The sequence below is a fragment of the Pseudopipra pipra genome, chromosome 12 (assembly GCF_036250125.1).
Source record: "Pseudopipra pipra isolate bDixPip1 chromosome 12, bDixPip1.hap1, whole genome shotgun sequence".
Lineage (NCBI taxonomy): Eukaryota > Metazoa > Chordata > Aves > Passeriformes > Pipridae > Pseudopipra > Pseudopipra pipra.
This window is the reverse complement of record NC_087560.1, coordinates 11,138,849-11,161,157: the sequence shown is the minus strand read 5'-3', so window position 1 is coordinate 11,161,157 and position 22,309 is coordinate 11,138,849. Positions and strand designations below refer to the sequence as shown.

The following is a 22,309-nucleotide window of genomic DNA, read 5'->3' as shown; positions in this document are numbered from 1 at the left end:
GCCGTCAGGGATTTAATTTCCACGAAGGGCTCTTCAGCAGCAATCTGCCTCTGGAGATTTCCAGTCACGTTTAAAATGCTGCTCTAAAAAGCGTACCGAAGTGCGTAATTCAGTCATTTTTAGTCATCAAATATGCGTGTTCTTCATTAAACATGTAGTAAACAGGTTCAATTTTACCAAAAATTCCAAGATTTCATGTGTTGAGAATTCAGATTTTTAGACTACACAACCTAAAGAGTTTGTGATTCACCTATAAATATTTTAACTCTAATTATTGAGTGGCTGTTTCAAGAATATCCTAAAAGATTTCAAATTCCAGCTTCTCAAAATCTTTATTGTGATACAACGAAAAATCAACTTAAAACCTAAACCAGTTAGCTCCTCATAGACCTATACTTATGTTTCCCTGATAAAATCAACAGATGTATCTTCAAAAGTACTTCTACTCAACAGAAACTGTCTACAAGGAGAAATATGTTTGCTACCAGCTCTACTCAGATTTAGTGTGTTCCTCTTAGCCTGATTGTGCTGTTCTGCACTTTCTTAACTTTGCACGTAAGTTCACTTATAAGTCATCTGGTTTTGCCTTACAAAAGTGAAAAACAGACACAGCAAAAATTACTTTTATCCCAGTTATTCCGTTTAAAGTTGTAAAAAATCTGCATCTTTCTTTGAACGTGATTTTTGCTTCTGGCTTTATCACCCAAGCAGTACCCTGTTCAGTATCCTCCAGCTCTCCAGAGCTGGTACAGTGGAGCACGGCTGTGAACAGACACAATATTTAACAGTACTTGTATATGCAAGATCACAGTCAGTGCTAGTGAACTCAGCAGACATACCTACAGCAGAAAAAGATAAACATCACTAGTAGTAACATATATTAAAACATAATAGAAAGTTTAGAATAGAGCAAATCAGCCACAGCTTTTACGTGCCTTAGATAATACGAGTAAGCAAGTCTTATTCTACTAAGTAATTATTCATTCAGCAGTTTGCCTTTCTGACACGGGTAAACACTACACCTTCCCAGGACAAATAGCACAGTACAAGTTTTCCGTGAATTTACATAGTTCTTGGAGAAAAGTTAATTATTTTAGTTAGCATGATACCAAGAACATGTTACCCGGTTTCATATGACTGCAGAACTTTCTTGTAACTCACTCAGTTTTTTAGGAGTCATTTGTAACATAATTACATCAAACACTATTCTTGTACCAAAAAGTATAAAAGGATTGTTCTTTTTAAATTTCAAAAGGAATTTTCTTGATGCTGTCTAATTCCTAGTTACCAGTCATCTTTTTTTAAAAAACCTCAAGCCCTAAGTTTATGCTAGTTCTGCTCAAATACTTGTTATAAGATTCAGTTGATTTTGCTAAGGTCACTTTACTTGCATTGACCTTCTAAAAAAATTAATGATTGGCTTGTGGCTAAATCCAAAGGTCTTGCTTCCTTTTCTGTCCTTTTCAATTTATCAGCTAGTTTTGGACCTTTGGATCATTCTTTATCAACTCAGTTTACATAGTTTTTCTGACTCTGCACACTACTTCTTTCCCTACTTACTACATGTGTTTGATGCTTTACAGGGTCCCTAAAATTGTCCTTGCCATAATTGCAACAAGCTTTTGCTGAATGCTATACCATTTTTTTTATATTCCTTCTGGACTGAATCATTTCTGCTCACAATTTTTTTTAGTGAAAGCATTCTTTCCCATATCCCACAGGTCTGTTTCTTTCTTTTTTAGCGGTAGCTCCTCCTGGACATAAACCAATCTTCATCCAAGTACAATCAAAGCAGAAATACTTTCCTTTTCCTAACTGGCACATTTATGGTCTGACCTAGAGACCTTCACTCATGGTAAATAGCATTTTCCTCCCAGCCTTTATACGAGTCATTTGACCCCCAAACTGCCCTCACGTGGGCCTTGATACCTGCAATGCTGTCCATGCACTCACCATCTCCAATGCACTCTAGTGGTATCACTGCACTTCTGTCCTCACCTGACCATCTTCGGGATCACTTGAAAAAAACTCTTGTTTGTCTCCTAAACAGTTACTTATTTGTATTTCTTTGCTTACATTTTTTGTTCCTTCATGTCCAATACAGACCTCATACAGTTTGCATCTGTGGTGTATGGAAGTGTCATTCCTTACAGTCCCTTCTTTGGCATCAAAATGAGAGTCCTCTTGCTTTTCGTGTATTAGGCAGTTCTTTTTATCTTCTTCCTCTTCTACAAGAAGGACTTGATCTAGTTGTGTACATTTTAACAGAGACATAAATCATGGAACACACCACCAGTGATGGTTATTCAAATTTATAGCAAGCCAAGTTCATTCATTCAAATACAAGAAATTTACTTAAACATGTGGTTGACTTAGCAGGCACTGAGCTTTTTGGATCAAAAATCTTATTAGAAAGATCACATCATTAATGTTATTACACAAATTGCTAAAATTATTGGAATACCTTGAAAGCTCAGCTCATTAACCAAAAGCTTGCCAATTATTCTAAAATTATGTGCTGATCTAGTAAATATATTTTCTTCTCCTCCAGACTTCACCTGGAGGAGAATTTAAATTATGGAATTTTAACTTGAAACAGAAAAAGGAGCTTCACATTGCTATTGCTGAGATCTGGCCTATAAATATTAACTAACAAGTGGTGATTTGGTTTTTTTAATGAGGCTCAGTGCATGTTTTGTAATATTCTATCCATCATTTTTGAATGACATAAGGTGCCTTGCAGGCTTATCTCATTTTGATAATGAGGTAATCCATTTAAAGCAACGTGGTTCCAGTTAATGAAGAGCAACATTCTGGACCAGCAGCATGAGAGAATAAGATATTAATAAGATATTAAGGAGTAAAATTCTAATTTAAAACTATAGAACTAGAAAAAGCAACAGGAGACATAGCAGAGAGAAGTTATCCTTGGCAGCAAGACCAGTGTTACTGAAGATTGAAGTATAAACTCATCTATGTTTTAGGACAGTGTCTGGTCTTAGCTTTACCTATCTTATCTCTAACACATCTCTACTGGAGAAACAGAAGTCTCAAGGGATTATACTGCTGCTTAAATATGAATTTCCATCTGCCCAGGAACTGAGGTCCTTAATTGCTGTTGTTTAGATTTGTAATGTGGTACAGCAACATGCCTGAAGCACTTGGGGAACATGATATTTAAGGTTAAGGAACAGCTTACCCTTTCTTACCAGTATTTCTGTTATATTACCTATTAAACCAATTTGGTATAAGATATCTAGTGTGAGCTGGTCTTAATATTTATATATACTCAACAGTTTTTACCTTACTTACAGAAACTTAATCTGCTCAGAAATACAAACATGAGAGACTTCAGTGCCTTCCTTCTAGTGCCTTGAAAAGGATACTGCTTGCTAAATTCCAACAGACTGCACCCACAGGAAGAGAATTTGGCACAGCAAATCTTATCTGTTAGCTATCAGGAGCAACACAGAAGAATTCAGTATGCTTCTTAGAAAGCAAGTTTCAAACTTCCTGAAGTTCAGAAGTCTGGACTGTTCCAATTGAAAAGAATAAATGCACCTCAAAGTATTAAAATGAGGGGGGTGTTTTTTTCTCATTTGAGGTCATAATTTTGTAGTCACCTCTGAACTCCAAAACCAGTAAAAATATTTTTCCATGCATAATTGAAACAATTTCTCTAATTTAAAATATTTTACTTTTACTTGTGATCTATAAAAAGAGCTAAAAACAATGTACTCTTTTCAAATTACTTTGAAAGATATTTCAATTTTAATTAAATAATATAAATCTTGCTGTCATTCTTCACACTCAAAATACATAATTCTGTTTATGCAATCAAACAAGCTACATACATAAAATGGCAGGAATCCTTTCTCCCCAATCCCAGCTTCACTGAGCCCAATTTAAATTTCCTGACAAACTTTACATGGGTTCTGCCTATTTTGTCTTTTATGGAAGGACAAATCCTGTAGTTTTCCCCACAAGTCAATTCTGTGTAATTCTTGGAAGATTTTGTGTTCTTTCTTGTCAGGACATCTTCACTGTGTGACACACTGAATGCCAAATTCTCCATCAGACCAAACACAGTTTGCTACAGTGGAGCTTTGACCACAGAATGAAACACTCCTGTGACTACAAGAACTAAGTGGAAGCGATTTCCTATCTTTTTGTGCAATTCATATGGTAAATGATAAATCATAATCATAAACTGGATGGCATTTAATATAATCACAGGTCAGAATTTGTAAGGAGTCTCCATTATGTGGACACACTGGTATCTGACAGCTCTGCCTCCTTTTTGTTAGCTGGGGCACTTCAGGGGTCTCTTTATCCCTACTCAGCTATTATCACAGAACTTGTAGGAACTTAATACCATTGAGACCTATGACCCTTTCTCAAATTTGTCTGAAAGCAGCCAACAGGTTCAAGTTACAGGGAGGGGAAGGAGGGAGCAGATACAGACATATATATGCACATACACAACCCACAGTCGTGTAACCTTCTGTTCCTGGAAGCAAGGCTAAAACCTTCCTTGTCTTTCAGAAATCAAAACAGCTCATGACTGAAAGCAGATGACTTATGTAGATGTTTTCTATTTGAAACTTAGGTAGCAATAGATCACAATTTTCTAAGGTTGTTAGTCCATTGGTACAAGTCAATTCCTAGTGTATTATTTTATTTATGCAAATATTGCTCTTCATATCTTTCTGTTAAAATGTCTTTAAAATTTCGTTGCAAAATGCAATCAAATCACATATACAATCAAAATTCATTTCAAAGTATATAGTTCACTTTATAATTCACAAATTAGTGTATTGCACTAAATTTCAAGCATGTCTGATAATTTATGAAATAATGTAACTCCTTTTTTGGGAACCAAGTAGCCAAAATACTAAAAGGATGAAGAGAAACAGTTATATATCCCTACTCAAAACAAGACTCAGTAACTGAGCAAAGGAAACAGTACAGGTAGTAGAGGTGCACATATGTGAAGGGCAGGACACTGGCCGGGGAGGAGATACAAGCTGCAATTGAAATAGAAAACACGACAGAGATCTAGTGAGATAATTGTTAGACAAAACTTTTGGCTTAAAAGTAGTAAAAAAACAAATCTTTGGAACTTTGAGCAAATAAAATTTGCTCAAATAAAAATAGCCACCTGGTTTCAGGAAGGTAAGACTTCCACTGTCCTTCTGGCTACTCACAAACCATGTTACATCATAGAAATGACTGATTTGATAATGAAATTCTTTTCCTAACAGAGCTTGCAGAAATCCACAGTGTGATTAACTACACTGTATGTGCATATAAATGAGTACCAGCACACATATAAATACCTGTTTTAATTTTAGATGTCACGTTTCTATTATAGAAAGGTGACAGAGCTGACGAAAGTTCTGTGAAGGCAAAGGATTCAGTGGCCATAATCCATGACATTTTACACTGTGTCATTTCCAGAGGCAGTGCAGTGCTAACTACTGAAAAATGCTGGAGGTTCATGCAGCAAGAGGCACTTCACTTGGTGGGATAGATTTCATTCAGACCAGCATTTCCATGTGTACAGTAACATGATCTACCAACATTTTCTAGGGTCAGTTCTGTGACGATATTTTCTCTCAGGTCTGCCAAGTGAACTTCATGGCTCTAGTACATTTGAAATCTCTTGCATCTCAAATATATGGTTTTGCAACATAGCCTGCTGTACATAAGCATTCAAAATTGGGAAACTGCTTCACATCTTTCTAGAACAATATTTATTGAAATTATTAATATAACTGCTGTGCCCCTGAAATAACAACTGCATCCAGTTTTCTTTTCACTGCAGTTAAAATTGCAGCCATATCACATTATACATCTGAACAACTGTTTCACAAATTATGACTCCTTTAACCATTATGTGAGAAGCAACTGCAAGTAAACTACTAATCTCCTAATTTGAAGGGAGGTTCCATGATTTTTGTTGAAATACTTAGCATTTGTTCCACTTTCTTTCTTGGAAGAGACAGGAAGCTTTGGTTCTCCAATAACCTCTTATCCATACCAAGTTTCAAGAGAGGACAGCCCAAGGCACCAAAGTTATTAGACTTCTATTTACTTTAGGGAGTACAAAAAGCAGCTTTCCTCTGCTTCTCCTTTCTACACTGAACCATAGAATGCCTTGAAGAGATTCCTTGAAAAGAGGAATAAGCCACAGAACCTCAGTCACTCTATGCAGTTTCTTGAGGAATTACTCAAGCTACTGTTTTCTAGCATATGCATGCAGTTTATTCGTGTGAAAGGGGCTGAAGTACCCTTAGATTGAACTAGAGGGCAGAACTTGTCTGTTTAGTTTGCTGCTGCTCAGTAAATAAGGTTGTGAGAGCAAAGCATATTCTCCCCCCTCCCGTTTTTCTAAGAAAACACAGTTCTTTGATAAGCACATTCCACCACTTGATTCTGGTGTTGGCAGCACCTGTGAATGTTGCTTATACTCTACTGCCTTTGAAAAGTTTGCTGAGTATAATCTTGCCTTGACGGTAGGACAGTAAAAGTTATACAAGTAGGGTTTGATTTGAGTGTCTCATTCAGAGGATTTAATAAATTCATAGTGAGTTTTATGCTGAATCTGATTCAAGCTTAAAGTTGTGGTTAAAAAAACAACATTGGATTTGGACACATGGAAGTCATTTACTCTTCCATCACAAGTGAAAAAAAGTGAAGTCAGACTTTGGTGGAAAGGAGTAATTTTAAATTCTCAGCCCAGCTTTCTTCTTAATCCTTACCCTTTCATCTCCCCTTGGCCACTCCAATTATCGACAGATAACAAGTCCTCAGCAGAGGAGAGCACAAGTAGCTTGCTTGCAATGACCAGGATACCTGAATTAACACAACTAACTGAACTCTCAACTGACTTCTGCTGGCATAGCTCTGGAAGCAGTTTGGCTGTGTATCTGTAATGAGCCTACAGAATTCAAAATCTATTTATGGGATGGAAACATTTTCTCAACTTCATGAATGAGAATTGAGCAAGGCTCCCTTTGGAGTTTCTGTATTAGAAGAGGAGCTAATTCCTGAGCTTTGACAGCTCCCTTCACTGATCCTGGAAAGCACATCTGTTCTGGTGAATCCCAACCATGTCCATCCAAGGAAGACAAGAATGCCAAGAATCTAGTTACCATCCAACACCAGGAATCTCTCACATCTCACTGTAGACTATTACAATTTTGTTCCTAGAATTTCACAGCAGTTGCTTCTAACACCTCTGCGCAGAAAGATGAGTCTCACTGTGACTCAGACAGCTTCACCTAGAATTTCTTTAGCCAGTCATAAATGAGCAGAGAGCTAAATCCAAGCTCACCAGTCAATCCAAAATAGTTTAAGATTTTTAGCTTCAATACACGGTATTGCAAGGAGATTCAGTAGGCAATTTTCTAGCAAAACAAATTCTTAGCTGCAAAATTCCAATTTCTTGAAAAGGAAGGAGGTTTCAGATCCGATAAATTTAGGAAGAACAGAAGCATATAGCACACAAATCTGGACTGTCTATATGATTTTGTCTAACAAGTCATGGCATGTTTAGTTCCAGCCAGGTTGCACCATTTTATCTTTCAAAAGCAATGTAATTAACATAAAGGAACATAAAAGAGCTGCAGCAAAGTAAAGGCACCCTATAACATCAAGATTTCTTGATTTTAGGAGGGACCTGGGTAATTCATTAGACAAAACTTGCTTGGAAATTCTAGTCACAGGAGTGGCTTTGAAGGAGACTTTTTTCAAAGTTGGTGATTGCAAATTATTTCAGTGAACAAAGATGTCAATTCAGCTCACCTAGCTGACCTACTAGACATCCTGATGCATTACAGACTTGTAAGCATCATCCCTCAGAAGTTGGGAAAGATATGGAAAAATACCAATAAACTGCTGATGCTAGCACAGTTTAAGTAGTGCCAGAGCATGTATTTCACTGACCTTCATCTCCTGAACCTCTGCCAGGCAGGGAGGGTGAAAATGGAATGGCTTTGAACTCCACCGTGAGTAGGTTCAGTGATTTATCTCTCCATAGACTAAGAACTTGGTTCCTACATTTACAAAAATTATTTTGCCTGGTTAATAGACACCTTGCATTCCTTCCTAAGGTGGGAGGGAACAGAGGGAGAATTTGGGATGTAGCATGTAGGGAAGGGAGATCAAGCTGGTGCTTATTACTTCCTCATTCCTTCCTATGTATTAGTCCTAATATTGGTACTAATACGATTCCTTAAAAAGCCAGTTCTACTCAGTGAGTCAACAGAGAACTCACCCAGCAAAACAGTTTTCTGCTGGCTTAGTGAGCTGAATTCATCACTGAACTGTCAGAAGAGCACCAGAGCTGGAGCAAGGGAGGCAGTGGAGTTAGGAGGTCACATAAGGAGGACAGGGAAACAGAATCACCCCTTCTGGCTGCACCAATGAATTAGATCAGGTCAACCTGTCACATCTGATTGAAACCTTCCAGAAAAACTGTGGTAAAACTGCAAATAAGCATTTAATAGAAACTGTAGTAGCTGTGAATTTGAAATGGGACAGAAAGACATTTGAAACTGAAAAATTACCCTTGAAGGCTTTAGTTTAGCAATCCTGAAAAACACCCAGCTGTGAATTTCAGTGGGGAGTGTCAGGTGACACAGGTAAGGAAAGAACAAACACAGCTGGCCTGTTACACCGGTTCTCTGAAGCCACAAGTAATCCATTCTGAATCCCAGCTCTCTGCCATTCACCAGTAATTAAGTAAGAGTTGTTTCGTGGTATCATTGCTGTCACACAGCTAGCTAGAATGCTGCATGCTGTCTTGTACCATTACAGTGTAATCTCCTATCAAATCATAACAAAATAGAAAACTGAAAGAAAAGAGAGGAGGCTGTCTGCACAGAAAATGCTGCAGCCTGGAGCATCCTGTGGTTAGCAGCATGAGGAGTGTTGGGCTTTCCCATGCTCCCTGTCTTGCACGGTGAGCCTGAATCCCAATTTAATGCAAATTTCCAGTTACTTGTTGCCCGCTGGTGACATCTCGTGGATCAAAGCAAGATATCCTTGCCTGTTGGTAAACCCTGTAAAGTCTTGAATGTTGGCACCTGCAGAGTGGAAGTCTCATTCCCAGGTCTAAGGAGCTCTATAGGATCTGACAAGGTTTAGCTTTTCTTTATTTTAACTTCCTTTCCTGCTCTATGAATAGAGCAAATGAGCACTGTAGCAACAAGCCCCTTACAAAGAACTGAAAATAGAAGTAGGCAGGAAAAAAGGCAAATGAGAGAATAGAGCACAGAAACTGAGAAAAGAGTAGTGAATAAATCTCATTAACTGTATTTCCTGTTAATGAAACAGATTTCTATTGTCTAAAGCTGAGTATAAGCAACTGCTGACCAATTAGGATTTCATAGTTGAAGTCAAGTGGAACCTATGCTCTGCTTGACACAGTGGCAGAAACAGGCAAATAATCAGTACCACATAGTCATAGTTCCTTGCACCCTACAAATATGAAGGAACTAACCCTCCCAGTGTGCCTGTGCATCATTCACTGGGGCTGGAGCTCAGATTCAAGCTGTGACAGTAACAAATGTTAGTAATACTTTGCTAAAAATATTACATTTTTATGTAATTATTTATTTATTTTGGATGGTTAATTTTGGAGCTTCCATTTCAAAATACTGAGGTGTTTGTTATATAAGTTAAATTCACAGCAGTCTAAAGAGTTCAAGTCAAGGTATAAAAAAAAAAAAACCAAAATCAATGGTGCAAATAGAGACCTACACTGTTTACCCTCTACTGAGGCCAGTATACTTTGTCAAAATTGTTCACCTACCAGCTGGAAACTGCCCATTACCGGGAGGAATAAGGCAGAAATTGGCATTTTCTTTACCACAGTCTACAAAACACAGGGTTTCATGTTATATGCCTACAAGATTTATTTGACATTTTAATCTATAAATACATGAGGTTTTCACCAGTAAAAGCACAGTAATTTTCTCAGTGGTCATTGCCACTGCTTACATATTGAACAAAAGAACACGTGGTATTGCATATGATTAAGCAAACTTTGGTTCTCTTTCTAAGGACTAAGCTCTCTTACTTGTTAAACAATGGCTTGCAGAGGACAACAAGGCAGCTGAAGGCCACACTGAATGCTACACTCTGGAAAGCTTGGGACACCGTAGAACTTAATTAGTTTTTTGAAGGCACTTTTTTTGAACATCATCATGTCTTCAGGCAGGCTAGAAAGAACCCTGGCATTTGCACGAGACTCCTCCTTGTCAGTGGCTGCAGCTTTGGGGTTACACTGCTCAAGACTACCAGTCACTGGCACACTGGTGCAGCTAAGGGAACGTGCTGTCTTTTTCTTGCCTTGAACAGATAAATAACTGAATAAAAAAGAGGTTAACTTATGTTTGGTAACATCTTGGACATCTTCTGGAAAACAGTCATCTAGAGGATCCCCTTGACCTTTCACTTGTTGACTAATCACACGTGTACTGGGACTCACCGATAACTTCTTGGGCTGAACTACTGTTTTTCTGGAAGGTGGTTTAGATTTCCCTCCATCTAGATAAAGCTGGGAAGCATTACTAATGGCATCAGAACTGGGCTCTACTACCATAGCAGGGATTCTTGCCCCATCATCAGAACTGATGCAGTGCAGCCCATAATTCTGGCTAACAATTTGGGCTGCAGTGTGTTGAATGATGTTCCAGTCTCGCAGAATGTCTTCCCTGGTTGTGAACTGAGACGTTACAGTAAAGCGAATGATGAACTTGTCACGAATGGTTGCTGGAATGAGGAAGAGCCTGCCAGAACTGCTTAGTTCTTCCAGGAGTTTTTCTGTCAGCCAGTTGGGACCCTGTTTTAAATGTGAATAAGAAAAAGAAATACTACAGTTAGAATTTCCAATGACATCCAAACATCTCTAAGAATTGCGATCACAAATTCTTACGTGAAAGTTTATTCACAGTTCTTAACATCTGGGGAGAGATCAGCTGTGGTCAATTCATTCCAAACAGACGTACAAAAGGTCTAATCATTACCTTTAGCCGAAATACAACCAGTCCAAGATGCCTCTTTGCAGGAATTTCAAAAAGCGGATCACTTTTAACCAAGGACTCAAAGAATTTGGCTGTTTCAGTACCCTATAATTAAGAAAAACTTAATTAACCTATAACCCTAGTTATATATTGGTTTGTCACAAACCCACTGTAAAACACTAAATTAGATAGTTAAAAAGACTTTCTTTCCTTACTAAAACACATCATTTCAATGCATGGATAGCAAAAAACAGAAGAATGACAACAAAGTTAAGAATTTTAAAGTCTGTCTATTTGCCCAAACCCTTGACAATGAACATGAGTAATTGGACTATACATAGGGATTTTCTAGAAGAACATTTGAAAACAATGTGCCTTCTCAGACTGGAGTCCTTTTGCGGCAACCATTGATCCACAATACGATCCTTGTACTTACTCTCCATCAGAGACTTAAGCCTGTACATTTTCACAGTGGTGGGTTCAGCCTTTCATCACAGCCTGCCTCTCAAACAGCTGCCTCAAAGAAAGCTCCTACAGATTAGTACTCAGTAACAGGCAGAAGGCTGTGACTTACCAACTCGCCTGCCATTGCCTATTGCTTCCAAGAAGGGGACAGGAAACGTTTTGTCTACGCAGTTAATCTTTACAGATTACTTAAGAGCACACGTTTAGTGTTCACATGCAAGCTTTGCATGTCAGAGGATTTCTGTTACTCATCTTTGAACCTTTGAACTTATTAATCTCAGCTACCGAGAAATGAACACAACACATGTATGGTTGCACTGTTAATTCACATACATGTCGGACGTGAGCTTGAAGCTTTTTCACCCCAAACGAGCGAAGCACAAACCACAGCTTCAAAGACCGGAATCGGCGACTCAGTGGAATCTGCCAGTGCTGTGAAAACACAACAGTGCCTCGATGAGTGCAGAAACAACAGAAAGGAGGGTTCCCCTTACACTGCTACACCTATTGCTTCAGGCTCAGGCCAGAAATCTCTTTTGAGACAAATAGTGTCATATTACTGAATATCTGCTAAGCCTAGGAAACAGCCATCAAAGAAACACTGTGTCTCCATACTTTTCAATTATTTGCAAAAATAAGATTTTGGCTATTCCCCTCAGTCTATGGCCTAGACATGATTAGAATTTTAAGTTAATTATCAGCCAATAACAACAACTTTTTGCATTTTAAGAGCATGATCAATTTAAGATGTGGCCATTTACACTTCAGGACTGAGTGCTCACTTCAGTTCCTGTAATTTGCATATTTAAGTGCCATCCTGAACAAGAGTTGATACAGGGGTAGGCAGTTCCAGACAAAGTAGCACCTACTGCAAGCAAAAGAGTGAGAAAACATATAAAGGAGTATTTCTAGGGAGCTACACAATCACATGCAGGATCCGATTTAACCACAAGAGGGACTCAATATCTTTTTTTTCCATCCCTCCCCTCCACTTGCACTCTAGTGAAAAGCACTATTGATTTCAAGAAAACAATTATCTTTTCAGGACTAGGGTGAGATCATAGCAGAAATAATTGGCAGTGAATATTCCTTTGTATTACTGTACTGAAATCTGCTGTAAGAGGTATCTAAAGTGAAATGCCTCTTGGCTCTCTTATGAATACCTTAATCTGAAGCAAAATGTAATTCCTGCTGTTTCAGAGCATCGTGTTTCCATTGCTTACTCCTTTCTCTCTTTATTACATGTCAGAGATACAAGAATTTCAGCCAAAATGGCATCAGTAGGAATTACTTCAGCAACACAATGCACAGAAATGACCCTTCTCATTAAAAAGGCAAGGCTGGATCTCTATCTGTGTAAAAATCTTAAGTACTTCAATCTGAAAGCAATTTTATAATCAATCTTCATAACCACAGATCACTTTAAAGTTTTATTATTTACTTTGTATTAGGATCTAAGTATAATTGGATTTATGTAATCAGATCATCTATAAGATAAGCATGCTCCAGAGTGTGAAGAATTTCAGTCTGTTTGAACATTTTATATGCAATATAAAATATCAACTTAAATAATAACTTACCATGAAGTCAATTGCAGCTCCTGAGTTGGCATGTCTGAGGTAGACAGGGTTAACACTGAAGGTTTGATGTAATTTGTATTTATCCTTAACCCTATCAATTGTAGAAGGAACTGGGTTTAGCAAAATAAGTGCAGAGAAATACTTTGCAATTTGCATGTTATTCTTGTGGTGTTGTTTGCATTTTGCCTTTACTCACCAAAATCCAGTGCAGTCAAAATGAACCATCATCCATTTAGAAGGGTTAAAAGTAAAGGAATCTGCATATTCAATTCCATCCAAGAACAGCCTAAATTCAGGACATACAAATGCTGTTCCTGCATATGCAGCATCAATATGAAGCCAGAGTCCCTCAGCATCACCTGATGGAATTGAGATTGTTGTTATGTAAGGGACATAAGGAATCAAAGTGCATGCTTAATCTCTCCTCTCTGAAAAAAACGTGCATTTTTTTGGAGGAGGCAGACAAACAACTGACAATCTAGTTTTATTCTAAAGCTGTGAATCCATAACCCCAAAATATAGGATAATGCTGAAATCGGGTGGACACTACAACAAAATTCACTATTTCATGTTTGATGTGAGTGGGACTTCTTAATGATTGACTTCTCTCCCCTGCCCTTTTACTACATGAAATTCCCCAGTACCACTCAGTTGCACAAAGCCAGAACAAAGACAGCAGGGCAAGCAAAAAGGACCCAGAAACAGAAGCCACAATCTGACCCATATGAGAAAGCACCTCAAGTCTTCCAAAGCTATTGGGCAGAATTGATGCTGGAATAGAATCTGCAATCATGTCAAATTTACCTACGAAACTGGTAGATCCAAAGGATGTCCTACTAGAATCTACTTTCAAAACTCCTTTGTCAGGTTAAATGTTTATGTATCCATCCCATAACAGTATTGCACAGTCTGTATTTCCTGAATAACCACATTAAAGATTTATCAGTTGGCAAATTTCATCCATCTTGAATAGAATGTATTTTAGCATCCTAATCTAAAACTTAGAGAAATCACTGCAAAGTCCTGTACTGCCTTCAGCGATCCCTGAGATATGTCTGAAAAACTCAGCTGATCAGTGTTCCTACTCTCCTTGGTTTTGGCATGCAAAAGTCTCCCTACTTTTATATGCTTTCATAGTTTAAAATCAGGAAAAAAAAAAGACACTTACAAATTGGACCCAGTTCTGAGAGACTGTCAAAAGCACAGACACCAGTTGTACCCAATGTTGCACAAACCTAGAAGAAACGAAATCTGTTAGGATGGATTGGGGTTTTCTAATAAATGGATGCAGCACTTTAAAAGTGGGCAGGTTAGGTAGACAGTCAAAACATTCAAAATTTACATTCAATAAAACAGACACTCTTCTATACATTTGAACACTCAGTAGATGTATTTTAACACAATAAGAAATGTTTCAGATGTAATTTTATCTTGACATTAAGAATACAACACTATGCCAATACCCTCAGCCAGAAAGTTGAACATACAAAGACTGGCACAAGGCCTTTCTTTCTGTCTTCTGCAATGGCTTTCTTCAAAGTTTCACCTCTGAGGGAAAAGTTCTCATCCACAGGCAGAAATTTTATCTTCACAAGGGAAATCAAGCCAGCCTTTTCTACAGAAGAATGTGCCTTTAAAATAAGAAAAACAGTGAGAACTCAAGCTCTGAGGCTGAACAGCTGTGGTAAGTTATGGTCTTATGAAAAGACAGTGGTGGCAAGAAATGCAGAGGTAATGTCCTTATTGTAATCCATATTATACAAGTCTGAAAGTGACTTCTTTGTAAGTATCTATCAGAAATAGTACACTGTAATTCCAAGGAACGCTTCATTTATTTGGGTACTTGTCTCTAAAACAAATATAGTGATAGGCATCCTCATCTTGTGTTTGAAGGGCCATTTATCAAAACTCAGTGCTTAAAGGAGCCTCTAGAAATAGATCATCCCCAGTTTATTCCCTCCTCCCTGCCATAAGAAGATAAATCCCCCAAAGTGTGCTTACTTCTGGGTAGACCAAAACACCTCATAAGAAAAAGTCCTTTTGGTCTCTCCTGTTGCAGTTTTCACATGCAAATACAATTGTTTAGTTCAGGAGCCCAGGGACAGAACAGGTTTGCAGGCAGAGGCCCAGAGTGGAGCCCACAGCCAGGAGCAGCACTGAGGTAACAGCGCCTTGACCGTGCCTGTTCTGAGTGGAAGGAGGCTGCGAACAAACAAGAGCTGGAGCAGCATGAGATCAGCACCTAGTTACTGGGGTAAGGCTTTGTGAAAAACAGGAAGGAAGTTTAGAAATGAGTCATGTGGAACAGCCTCCTGAGTACTGCCAGGACCCTTCAAAACCTCGCCTCACACTGATTTCATTTCCTCATCTGCAGAAAGCGGTATTAGAGGAACTGGTTCATGCTTGTGAGGCATTCCTGTGTTTGCCTTTTGGTAGAGAAATGAGAGTTCACATCACATAGTCTGAGTGAGACAGCAGGAACACATTTGTTTTCTTTGTAATCATAAGAACCTACTTGATCAGATGCATAAGCGATGAGGCGAGAATTGAGCGAGGACTCATCGGTGTTTGGCTCAGAAACCTTCATCTCCAGAATTTTGTTCTTCCTTGCTGCTAGCAGTGCAACCAAGGTGGATTCACTCACAGTGCTCTGCAAAGACATTGCTCATTTACTGCAACTGCTACTTCGTTGCTATCTTGCCAGGGATTCACTGAAGTCAGTACTCAGCTGCCCACCCCTCTTTTATTCCTACTACCGCTTTTCTGTGATGCAGTGGAACATCATTAGCTGATGAGCAGCTCTCTGGGCCAGCAACACAAAACGAAGCCTTTTAACTGCTGTATATTTTTTATGTGCAGGACTGAGTTGGGGGGAGTAAATAAATCATATTTTCCTTTTGTTCTACAGATAAAATGTACTATTTCCCATAAAATTCAAAGGTAAGTAAAATCCCCTATAACAACACAGAACCTCAACACCGATTCCATGGGATACTTGCTTAAGCCTTCCAAAAGGAGGCAAGGTTCAGGCCTTGATCTTGCACCTCTCAGAGACACAAAGTAGATATGACAAAAAGGAAAATTATTTTTTTGTGTGGTTAAGGACTGTGGCAGAAGGACAGTGATAAGAATTCCTTCTCTAATTATGTAAGAATCACTTTAGTATATAATTTGGTGATGTGAAACAGACTGAAGAAATGAAATTTGACTCTCATTTATCCTTAGAAAGACCACAAGAGTAGCTGCTGCTCATCCCTAACACAGTTAGCACTAAAAGCAATAGCAATTCTTATTCTGTAATCTTCTATGTTATACTAAAATTTGGGAAAATAATGCCAAATTGGGATTTGTCTCTATTTAGACCCATACAGAGAATCTTGTTGGTTTTGCCTCTAGGAAAACTATCACCCAGAGGGAAATTCACCTGAGGGAAAACAAAACATTGATGAGACCTCTAATGTCCCCTACCTGTAATACTCCTCCACCCACACTGTCAGGATGGTAGTGCAGGAATTTCTCTGGAAGTCCCAGCATTTTGGCCAACCAATCCATCACATTCATTTCCAGTTCTGTACAGGCTGGGCTGGAGGCCTAGAAAAAATTTAAAAAAAAGAGAATCAGACTGTAATTCACCCTGGGCGCTGATCCCTCTGCCAGCTGAGAGCTAAGGGAGGCAATGAGCTGATCTGATACAACTACATGGAGGCAATACCCATCAGTTTCTTATAGGTTTATGAGCTTCTACTGCTTTCTTACACAGAGACACACACCTAAAAATCTCGGCAACTTCACCACTGGGGAGAACATTGGCTTCAGAAGGCTACTGAGGTAAGCAGAGTTATAACAAAGTAGCGCTGTGTAACTGCTGCAGGAGGACACAAAATACTCAGGTATTTTGGGCCAGGCCACCAAACAATTATTTTCAGAAGAGGAAAAATAGGAAATGTGTTCTCTCAAAGGAGCAGGAGAACTGGACTGGAGCCCAATCTAGCCTGCAGTAATGGATGGTGGCTGCTTTATTGCCTGCAGTGCTTGTGTAACAATCTTGGCACTGAGATTGGATGATAGGGAACAATGCTCACAGTGGGATACGCAAAAAATTAGAAAACAGACATTTCTAGTGGTATATTTTCTTCATTCACCTCTTACTAATACGTAACCTTTTGAGGTGTTTTTTTTAAGTGAATTTTTCACTTATGCAAACAACATACAGTTGGTTAAAGCAAATAATTAGACTGACTCAGAGAACAAGAAAGAATGACTATGACCTGCTCTTGCATATTACACACAGGAAATGAATATCTAAAATAGCCAAAAAAAAAAAAATTACCCATGTGAATCCCAAGCAGTTAATTGCATCAGCCAACATATCTCCAAGGAGTGAAGGCCAGGAAGTAAGAGCTGGAAAGTAGGCATGCATGTGTGGACTTTGCCAATGAACTACCTAGAACAGAATTATATAGAAGTTAAATCTGGAAATGTCACAAAATTCTGCATGAGATGTAACAATTATCATTAGATCTATAAAGTGATGGAAAAGGATCACAGCAACATAATGTGTGCAACTATACATCTGCTAGCAGAAAGTTGCAGAGATAGTATCAATAGGAGTGCAGCACTAACACTCTGTCATTGTTAGATAAATTCCAAACAACAGCAAAAGCATTTATCTGAATTAAACAGGCAGACGAAGATTCTGAACAGGAAAGAATGTTGTGCCATGTTCAAAAGACCAGAGTCAGAAAGATTTATCAAAATGTTTATCTTTATAAAGGGAATTCATGCAACAAAGTTGCTCTTGCTCATTTTGTCAAACAAAATAAGTAGCTACACATAGCAATCTACAACCATATAAACCCCTCTATACACCTGAAGGAGTTTCTATGTGGGACATCAGCATAAGCACGTGTAATGTGAATACCTCTCCTACATCAGATCAAGTTTCTGCAAACATCTATAAAAAAATTTGAGAATAGACTCTGAAAGGACTTCTTACATAAAACATGTAATTCGATAATATGAACTCCCTTAGCAGAATCTGCAGTACTTATGTATAAGAGAAACAAGACCTTTACATTCAAAGAACAGGAGACAGGTCTTATTTGTACACAACTGCTGTGCCCAAGTTTCCACATCTCTGAAATAGATATTATACAGGTCAGCAGGTAGAGACATTGTGAAGCTAATGATTTTCTGACACTGGTGAATTTGTTTCCCTATAAGCAAATACGAGTTAATGTATAACATATGTCAAAAATACATTCAGTCTAGCCCCTAAAACTATAGGTAGGAACACAACAGTAATCCCTGGAATCCTTCTGTGGACATGTCTACAAGACTTATTCTACGTTTTTGGGTACTTTATTCATTTAGATAAATGTTCTGCAGAACCTGTGCATTCCCAGGATTTGGTGTTCACCCCAGGCAATAAGTGCTTTTTCCTGTCATGATTACACTTTATTGCTTACCCCTGGCATAATAATCTTCTCTATATCTCCAAAGATGCTGTCCCAGCTGTCAGGATCCATTGGGGCAGAATCCGGCAACTGGGCTCTCATGTAACCTGGCTGCACATCAGGAGTCACCCGTCTCTCTCTCACATTGCTCAGGTACTGGCAAATGTAATCCACCATCTCTTTCCCTGGAAGAGGCAAACCAGTGTTTTGAGTTTCAATTATGTGAAAACTACCTAGCAGTACCAGCACCCCACACAATCTGTCATTAGCATTGGAATACTGCTCCCAGCACAGCCAATGGAACTGACCTCCCTCCTACACCCTACTGGTCCCATCTAATAACACAGGGACACAGCTTCCAGAACAGGCTTCATGGGGACAGAACAGACTCACAGGGTTATTTCAGTGTCATCATTGAATAGTTCAAATGTACCTTTAAAACACAGTCAGGGTACAAGTACAGTTTGTTTGACTACTGAGAGGTTAGACTTTCTTGCCTAAAAATTAACTGAAACTGCATTTCATAGGAATTAAATTTTCCTAATGCCCTACACTTCCTTGTCACTATAGCATACCCCCTTTTGCATCCTCTGAAAACAGCTGCATAGCTCCACACCTCTTCTCCACTTTTTAAGGCAATCTCCTCTACCCCTGGAACTAAAGTTTGTTCCCCATCTCCAGAACTGTACCAGTATCACAGTGTCAGCTGGGGAAAAGCCACTGTGCATAAACCCTTACCACAAGTTCATTCAAAATTACAGTTTTGCAGCTTTCCCACACTATCTTAAAAGTAAGACCAAAAAGGCTAAGTTACCCATGGACTCTAAATCCATTTACAGTAAATCCTGGGACACATTTTTGTCTCAGCCTCAGCAGATCCAAGTCTCAAGGACATGTGTGCAAATAAAGAGTATATAGGCCATCCTAATTTTGGGGACCACTCCCAGCCCTACCATAGTTGATCTCCATGAGCAAGTGATACGTATTTGCAAGAGCACACTCACCTCTCTGTCTGTACTCCTCTGGCTCCATACTGATTCCTTACAGAAGCACCTCCAAACCTGGGCCACGACCCCTCGGGAGCTGTGGGCAGTTCCCTCTGGTGCCCTCCTGGCTGCTTCCCCCTTTATAGCTCCCTTTATCTCTCAGACTCACGCATTCTGGAAAAGGTTCAACGTAGGCAGGTTATTGGTGAGTGTTTATTTAACTCCTCCCAAGTGAGGGCTTTTACAATCTCTCATGTTCTCATCTGTGCCCTTTTGATGTGTAAGATAGTGTATCGCTAAGAGGAGCTGCCTCTGCACTACCCCTTTCCCACTTTCAGTCAATCTTTCAGAAGTCTCAGAGTAATCCACGTCATGAATATAAGGCATATTATAAGGAGACTTGTGGGAGAGAAAAAGCTCAAGAACTTCCAAAACCAAATAAAAGCCAGCAGATGTTACACCAGCACACCCAACTACTGCGCTAGTCATTAAAAGGCACCAGCACAGAACAAATTTGACACTGCAGACAGGGAAGGAGATTTTTTTAAGAATTGTTTTGAGAATTCCCAAAGCAGTAAGAATATACCTACATCCCCACAAATCTTCAGTCCTTATGCTGTCAGTCCCACGCTGCTAAAAGGAAAGGCTTTACAGTTATTGCCATTCCAGAACTGCAATACAAAGCAGCAATGATCTTCTCAGTGGATTTCCTGCCTTTCCAGATCAGAGCAGGTTACACAAACCAGGGTGATGTTTCTCCATGGATATCACCCTAGATTGCTGAGCTGGGAAAATGCATATTTTTCCCCTCATTATGCTTGCTTTCCTCACATATGATACACATAAGAACTGGGATTTGGTCTTGTCTCTCCAGAATTCCTCCAAGTCCTCCACCTGTGTTGTTCTGTTTGAAAGGACAGCTATGTAGATTCCCCCTTGTTCCAGTTTTAGGGCCTGAAAACACATCCTGACCTATCTCTGCCAGCACAACCTTTGACACTGTACTCACTGTTGAGCACTTACCATCTTCACTTGCTCTACACTGTACCAAGCAGCCCTGGGCAAAGAGAGAGGTAGGATTTGCGGACTAAGCACCAGGAAGAGAAACTACTACCAGTACAATATATCCTTGCCCTATTTTTGCTATACCTTAGGCTCCTGCTTAGGGCAGACCCTGCTGGAGACAGGACACCAGATCAGGCAGAGCCTTCATCTGATACACGACAGCAGCTTTTCTGTTCTCGTCACACAGAAGAGAACTGGCTGCCAGAGCAGCTTGAATTCTCAGCCTCGTGTACCCAAACACAGACCAAACACTTTCATAGTTCTAGAAAGCTGTTACATTGTTCTCACAGCAAAATGTCTACAGAACAGTGTGAAACCCTTCCTAGTTCCTGTTGCAATTAGATATTTGAGAAGGAACTGTTTTCTAGATATGACAAAGATGCTCTGATACACACACATCAGATTAATGTACTGAAATAAAAAAATCCAAATTGATAAAAAGGCATTAAATAAGTGAAAAAAATACTATATGCATATTAATCTGTTTTCTCACATTTCTCTGGAAACATCAGGAGATAAGTAACAAGCTGCCCACACACTTCATATCAATTTACTAACTTCTCTTGGCTTTACTGTAAATGATCTCATAAAGGGGAACAAGGAAGGTGAGAAGGTGCATCAAGCACAGGATCAACTCAAGAAGAGCCCAAAGTTCCCCAGAACTGTGATTCTAGCTCATTACAAGTAACTAATACTTAAAATATAGGGACATCTGTTCAAAGAAACAGATGGTAGCTAACTACATTTTGGTTTTACTTTGGAACAGCAAATAAGGAACAATATTTTTAACAATGTTTTCAGACCTAAATTATACAATAAATATTTCATGTGACATATACCCTACGCCTTGCTCAAAGGTGAGTTTCATCAGCTTGGTCTCTTGTTCTGTGCAGAAGAGAACGAACAGCAGGTCCTGTTCAGAACTAGAAAATAGGTGATAATGAATTACAGGTAGGGTAAATATTGCTGGTGATAAATAAGGTTTTGTTATAGCTACCCTGCACTTACTAGGATTTCATTATGGACAATGAGGAATAGAATATTTGCTCACAGGAAACAGGATGATTAGAAAAGGTTCATTTCATTATCGCTACAAAGGTCTGTGCTGTCCCAGCCGTGGGAAACTCTCCATTTGGATGTGAACGTTACCACACTCACCACTCAGACTGAGACTCTTATCATTATTAAGAACTCACAGAGATTACACTGTCATCAATTTTGTGGGATGTGAGGACACAAACATTACTTTGATCACGGAATAATTCGATTGGAACAATGCCTAAGCAGCACATTTATCTCGACTAACTGGTTTCTGCATTTGCTAGTGACGTTATGGACAGTTCCGGAAAACATCCCTAAAAACCAGCAATTTCCAGGTAATCACTGCACGAGGCTTTCTTCAAGTCCTCGTACCACCATAATTATACCCTTGAAAATAGTTCTTCTAAAACTCACCACCAGGTTTTTCATTTTTATTATCTTTTGATTATTTTTAGGTCAAATCTGCCAATCAGGATCAAATTTACCAACTATGTAATGATACTAGGATACTTAGCATTTTTTCCTACTGCCAATATTATATACTCAAGTCAAATTTTGACCTGTTTGACAAAGTTTTGTACAGTACAATGCAATTCTCTGCCCACTCCTCCCTCCCAACACTTAAGGCCATTCTAAGCCTAAAACTGTTTCTTCATGTTTTTCCAAGTGCCCAACACAGAGGT

At 39.0% G+C, this 22,309-nt stretch overlaps 1 protein-coding gene across 2 annotated transcripts; it reads right to left on the bottom strand.

Moving 5' to 3' along the window:
- Positions 1-404: 404 nt before the first annotated feature.
- HDC (histidine decarboxylase) lies at positions 405-22,242 on the bottom strand. Of its 2 annotated transcripts, XM_064668856.1 has the most exons (13): positions 19,539-22,242; positions 18,547-18,719; positions 17,409-17,522; positions 16,547-16,669; positions 15,594-15,728; positions 14,566-14,709; positions 14,247-14,313; positions 13,275-13,437; positions 13,079-13,169; positions 11,832-11,930; positions 11,037-11,138; positions 10,495-10,852; positions 405-2,246 (listed from the first exon to the last, which is right to left on the bottom strand). In XM_064668856.1, exons 1-13 carry the CDS (start codon positions 19,564-19,566, stop codon positions 1,978-1,980), a joined length of 1,866 nt encoding a protein of 621 aa, XP_064524926.1. In that variant the 5' UTR covers positions 19,567-22,242; the 3' UTR covers positions 405-1,977. The 2 variants fall into 2 exon arrangements, with proteins under 2 accessions (XP_064524926.1, XP_064524925.1); XM_064668855.1 differs by lacking the exon at positions 405-2,246 and having other exon boundaries at positions 9,906-10,852.
- Between the last annotated feature and the right edge of the window lie 67 nt (positions 22,243-22,309).